The sequence below is a fragment of the Galeopterus variegatus genome, unplaced genomic scaffold (assembly GCF_000696425.1).
Source record: "Galeopterus variegatus unplaced genomic scaffold, G_variegatus-3.0.2 Scaffold12865, whole genome shotgun sequence".
Lineage (NCBI taxonomy): Eukaryota > Metazoa > Chordata > Mammalia > Dermoptera > Cynocephalidae > Galeopterus > Galeopterus variegatus.
In genome coordinates, this window is record NW_007738976.1 from 11919 (window position 1) to 17861 (window position 5943).

The 5943-nt window shown below is 52.2% G+C and overlaps 1 protein-coding gene, 1 long non-coding RNA gene and 1 other non-coding gene across 3 annotated transcripts in view; 2 read left to right on the forward strand and 1 right to left on the reverse strand.

The window, feature by feature from the left end:
- Nucleotides 1-51: 51 nt before the first annotated feature.
- Nucleotides 52-4357, forward strand: LOC103581357 (the record flags this gene model as incomplete). Its single annotated transcript, XM_008563215.1, has 8 exons — nt 52-192; nt 669-784; nt 1645-1695; nt 2974-3034; nt 3408-3535; nt 3784-3816; nt 3927-4028; nt 4307-4357. Coding segments are annotated over 8 exons (683 nt in total), but the record flags the coding sequence as incomplete, so codon positions are not given.
- TRNAT-GGU lies at nt 1176-1250 on the forward strand. The gene has a single exon. It is a non-coding gene; the product is annotated as a tRNA-Thr (tRNA).
- A 98-nt stretch (nt 4358-4455) lies between the features above and the next one.
- Nucleotides 4456-5943, reverse strand: part of LOC103581356 — a 2690-nt gene continuing 1202 nt past the window's right edge. Inside the window, exon 3 of the long non-coding RNA XR_549654.1 lies at nt 4456-4514. This is a non-coding gene — a long non-coding RNA (uncharacterized LOC103581356). The remainder of the gene's footprint in view (nt 4515-5943) is intronic.

Genomic DNA, 5943 nt, shown 5'->3' on the forward strand with positions numbered 1-5943 from the left:
GGGGCGCGCAGAGCCGCCTGGCTGGGTCCGGCCACAGTCGTTGCGGTTCAGGAGGCGGAGCGCGCCCGCCCAGCCGGGTGCAGCGGCCCCAGCCGGCCCGGGGAGCCCGGGGGCCTCCGGGGCTGAGTCTGATCCTCAGCTCCCTGCTGCTGAGCAGCCGCCCGGGGCACCGGGACGCCATTGGTCCCCACGGTCAGGAGGAAGGGCAGGGGCGGATCCCGAGAGGAGGGGTTGCGGGACGGTGGGTGCGCAAAGCTCAGGAGCTCAGGAAAGCGTGTGCGGCGCGTGGAGAAAGTTAGAGGGCGTCACGGGGCAGGAGTTTAAAAATCGGAAGATGGGGGCGGGAACTAAGAGAAGTGGGTTCAAGAGAAGAACGGGGGTTCAGCAGGATGGATGAAGGGGGGCCTCTGAGTGGGCCAAGGGACGCCGAGCAGGGCCTTGAGGCCATGGGAGAAAGGAGACGCGCTGAGGGGTCGGCGTCTCCGGGCAGAAGGAGCCGGGACCGCGGGCATCCGGTCCAGGCCCCGGGAGCGCAGTCGAGGGCCAGGGCTTCCCCTCGGCCTGGGGACGCGGATTGGAGCTCCCCGATGTCCTAGAGAGGGCGTGGCTGGGGGGCAGGGCACAGGATGCGGAAGGAGTCCTAGCCTTTCCCGCACCCCCAAACCCAGTCCGTTCCCCCGCCTGGTCCTCGAGCTTGGACACCACGGCCGAGGACTTCCCGCTGCGCCGTGGCTTCGCCAGGGGCCGGACGGGCGCAACGGGTGTCACGGCTGTTGATGCCTCGGTCTTTTCTTCTTCCCCCGCCCCACTGTCACCTTCGGGAACCACGGCCAGACCAAGCCCCCGACCCAGGGTTTCAGTACTGGTGACACAGGGTCCTCCCTTTACCTATCAGTCCTGGGAATCTTACCTTCCCACCAGCAGTGTATACAGGTTCCAGTTTCTGCTCATCCTCACCAACACTTGTTATTACCTGTCTTTATTACAGCCATCCTAGTGGGTATAAAGTGGCTTCTCATTGCGTTTTGGTTTGCATTTCTATGATGGTTAATGGTGTTTTGTATCTTTTTGTGCTTAGGGCCATTTTGTATATCTTCTTTGAGAAATGTCTGTTCGGGTATTTTACCATTTTTTAATTGGGTTGTCTTTTTAATGAGGCCTTCACTTTTGGGGCTGGCTAGTTAGCTCACTTGGTTAGAGTGTGGTGCTGGTAACACCAAGGTCAAGGGTTCAGATCCCCTTACCAGCCAGCCGCCAAAAAAAAAAAAAAAAAGAAAGAAATGCATGAGGCCTTCACTTTTTTGCATCCTTGTCAGGATCTGCTTGTGAACTGGAGGAGGAGAGAGATTCAGGATGGAACAAACCTGGAGTCTCTCCCACTCCACCCCATCCACCTGGATCAAGGAAAGTCTGTGTCATAGAAAGGCCATCCCACCATCATGAGAGAGTAGACTGTGGCTTTCAGGCAGAGGATCTGGACTTGCCAGCCCTGTCTGAAGCCAGTTTCCATGCTTTATTCTTCCAAGGGATCCAGAACTCCTCCCAGGAAGCAGCTGAACTTCCTCCCCTCACCCGGCCTGTCCACTTGTCTGTCTGTTCAATCCTTATAGCTGTCTGAGTCTCTGTTCACCTGTCCCTGCACAGGTTGCCTCTTTGCCTGAAGACTCTGCCCTTACCTGGAAGTCTGTACCAAAGGTGAGTGAGACCCAGGGGATGAAGAGACAACACGTGGAAGTGAAGGGAGAGAGGGGCAAGAGGATAGCTGGGAAAGGGGAGGAGACCAGAAGAAGAACAGAGACTTGGGGATTTGGGAGTGACCACGGAGACAGTACTGCTCCTCAGCAGATAGGATCCTTTGAAGCCTTTTGGCCCAGGTCCCTGATAACACCATTCTCATGCCCTTAGAGGGACAGACCTAGGTGAGAGTATGGCAGGCTAGGGCCCTCCAGAGGTCATCAACCCAATCTTCTAATACTGGCAAGGTGTGCACCAGCAGCTTGGGCCTCAAGATGAGACCTGGGCAAGGGGAGCTGAAGGAGAAAGGTTGGGCTTGGTCAGGTACAGGGATAGGCAGAGATAGAGGGAATCCCCAACTTGACTCCTTCCTCAAACTTCTCATCATACCCATCTTTGAAGCCTCACCCGCCCAGTCCCTGCTAGAGAACGGGGCAAGACAGGATTCGGGATGCAACCTTAGCAGGGAGCTGTTCCCACTTGGACTCTTAGAGGAGCACAGTAGAGGCCACTAGAAGGCCCTGGAAGAGGTCAGCATGCATCTGCTGGTGACTGGCCCACCCTCTTGATGCTGACTGCTCCAGAGCCAGGAATCATGGGGTCCTCAGCCAGAAATCACCACACCCCGCCCCCGTCCCCAACACACACATACACACACACATACATCCCCCAGACTCTGAATTGGGGAGTGGGCAGTTCAGAGCATATGACAAGTCGTAGACATGAAAGATGGGGTGGAGTGGGAGGTGATTCCTTGGGGGAAAATGCCTGACCCTTCTTGAGAGCAGAGTTTCATGGTTGCAAGCTTCAGAAGGGAGATCTGCTTTGAGTTCAAATCACTAATAATAATCATAGGGTCTAATGTGCAAGTAATGCCTCTTTGTTTTAAAAGCACTCTTTACATCCTCAACCTCATTTGATTCTCATTATTGAGTAGCATTATCTTAAAATTCCCTTTTGATCACTTATTACATGCCAAACACTATGCTAGGAAATGTACAGCTTCCAAGTTGGCAGAGTCAACCAAACACAGATCGAACATACTCAAGAAAAAAAAACAATAAAAAAATACAAAATATACAGTACACCAACTATTTATATGGCATTTACATTATATTAGGTATTGTAAGTAATGTGGGGATGATTTAAAGTATACAGGAGGAAGTGTGTAGGTTATCTGCAAACACTACGCCACGTTATATCAGGCACTTGAACATCCGCAGATTTTGGTACCTGCAGGGTGGGGGTCATGGGTTCTGGAACCAATCCCCCACAGATGCTGAGGAACAACTGCACGAGGGTACTTCAAAAAGTTCGTGGAAAATAGAATTAAAAGATATTATGAATCTTTCCATGAACTTTTTGAAATACCCTCATATAAGCATCATCGCCTTTCATTCTCTGTCATTTTATGAGTGAGAAAACTGAGGCTCAGAAAGTTTGATTAAATTCCCAGGGTCACAGAGCTAGTGAGAGCAGGGATTCAAACCCTGAGGCAGCGCAGAAAGCAAACTCCTGTACCTCAGCCAGTCTTTGGGTCCCCTCCAATGCCCCTTTGCTCTGCAGTCCCTATGCACTTTGGGGAAAGGAGAAATTCTAATCACAGTCCTGTTTCTGGGGTGGGTCATTCAGACTGTCTCAAGTGTCAACCCACTCGATCTTTCACCATGCAGGACTGTTCTGGAAGGATGACATCACTCAAAATGTGAGGCTCCAGAAGACGGAGCACAGGCCCAGGTTCCAGTCCCCACAGGCCTGCCCGAGCGATGGGCAGGCAGCCTTTCCCACCAAAACCACCAGGGTGAGGTGTGTGAGGCCTGTGGTTGGTCCATGCTGCCCACGCATGGTAGGCAGAGAAACTGGGAGGGAAAGAGCATTAGAGCTGCAGGTGGGAGCTGTCAGGAGTCCAGTGAAGAGAAAATAAGAGTTCCTGTCTGATTTCAGCCAGAAGGAATCCATGATCCATTACTGATGTCTGCAAAGGGAAGGAGTAGGAAGTATGGCTCCTATTTGCTGTCTCTGGCTTAAGCTTTGTCTTCCAGGGGCAAGCAGGAGGAGAAACTTCAGCTCTTGTTCCCCAAGGTGAGACTCCCTCAGGGATTTTGAATCCTTCGTTTGGGCCCCATCTCTTTCCCTCTGGGCCTGGCCACCATTTTCTCCTCACCTTTGACTCCTGGCTTGCCTCCCCTCAGAGCCCAGACACCAAGGTGAACAGGGAGCAATGCTTTCACTCTGCAGTGGTCTCGGAGATCCTGGACCAAGAAGTGACTGCCCACATCAAGGCCCCGCTGCAGGTGAGGGCCTGGCCCTGTCCCAGCAGGCTGAGCCCACCAAGGGCCTGTTTAAGGAGGGAGGCAGAGTGAAGGAGGGGAGGGATATGGGCTAAGTGAGGACTGACAGGGCTTCACCGAGGGCAGAGTCTGGGGAGGACCTTGGGGAAGAGTGGGCCTGGTGGAGGGGCAGGCACAGGCCTCTCCACACAGACAAAGCCAGCCCAACCCTAGCTCTGCTGCTTCCCAGCTGTGACCTTGGACACATCACTTATGCTCGTCAAGCCCTCCTTCCGTGTCAGTGGAATGGGGATGGTAATAATGCCAACCCTCCGGGCTACTGTGAGGATTAAAGACAAGAAGCATGCCAGCTGGCGGCTGCGGGATTGAAGGGAAATGCTTCATTTCCCCACTGGAGGGCGCCCCCACCTTCTCTGTCTCACAGACATCCCGTGATAGTTTTCAGCAAGTGCAGGACGCAGGGGCTGGAGCCTCCAGTTGCCTCTTGTTCTGGAAGATCAAGCACAGGCACAGAATTTGAAGCATCTGCAGAAATCTGCTTCAGAGTTTCCAGTGTTTTAGAAAACATAGGAGCTCTCTGTTTTCTAAGAGAATCTTGACATGACCCCAATCTCTCCACCTTGCCCATCTGTGTATATATTAGAGAGAGAGAGCGCACGCCCTTCTCTCCTTAACCTCTCTCAGGGGCGGTTGCATTGTTTCACACATCAGGCCCCTCTACACTAAGGAAGGCTACATTTGAACTTAGAACTAAATGACAAGGAGGAAGCCAGGGGAAGACATGGAGGAGGGTCCCCAAGGCAAAGAGACTTTCAAATACAATTGCTGTTAGGTGAGATCCCAGAGCAGACAGAGCGGTTGGTGGTAGGAGATGAGCTTGGAGAATAGGTACAGGACTACTTGGGGCTTGTAGTCCATAGATATGGGGTTTGGTTTTATTCAAAGTGCAGTTGGAAATCCTTGGGGGATTTTTAAGGAAGGGAGCACAGCGACACAGTAACCATTTTATAAAGATACACTGATGCTGCCAGAAAACAGATTACAAAATGGACAGAATTGGAGGCAGGTAGACCTGATTGGGGCTATCGCGTTGTCCAGGTGGGATCTGGTGGTAACTTGGACTAAGTTCGTGGCAGCATAGCTGAGAAACCTCCAGCTGGACTCTATCCAGGGCACCCTGCATCTCAGAGGTGCTCCAGCCCCTCACCCCTTTCAAAGAATTGGTCCCCATCCCTGTCACCATGGCAGCTGGCTCCTTAGCATGGATTGGTTGCCAGGCCACATCATTAGTCCTGTGACTGACCCCATGATGGGGACTAGTTGCCATAGTTCTATCAAACATGCAAGCAAGGAGCTGCTATTTGTCTCCAGGCTCAGGGGACTTGACCAGCCCTGTGTCTAATGGAAAATCCCAGGAAGGAGATGAGATTAGAGATGGGGGACCAGGGAAAGGCCTGAGTCATTGTCTCAAGGCTTTTAGATCAAGACTTCTATTGAGACTTGTTCTATATTGGTTGGGGGAGGGTGTGGTAACCCCTGCCTGGGCATATTAATTCAAAATCCCTTCCTTCTTCCCATTTTAGGACTTTTTTGAGGGGTTCCTTACTCTGGGTTACAATCTTATAGACGATTAAGGTGTCATGGGAAGCCTCCCATGGCCCAAACTTTCCCTGATGCTCTCAACAGGGGCAATTTCAGGCTGACCCAAATCCAGATCATTAAAGCCAATTTTCAAGCAAACTCTGCAGACTTATCTGGAGGCAGGATGCATGGGGTTTGGGACCATGGCCCACACTTTCCCTGATGCTCTCAAGAGGGGCAATTTCAGGCTGACCCAAATCCAGATCATTAAAGCCAATTTTCTTTTTTTTTTTTTTTAAAGATGACCGGTAAGGGGATCTCAACCCTTGGCTTGGTG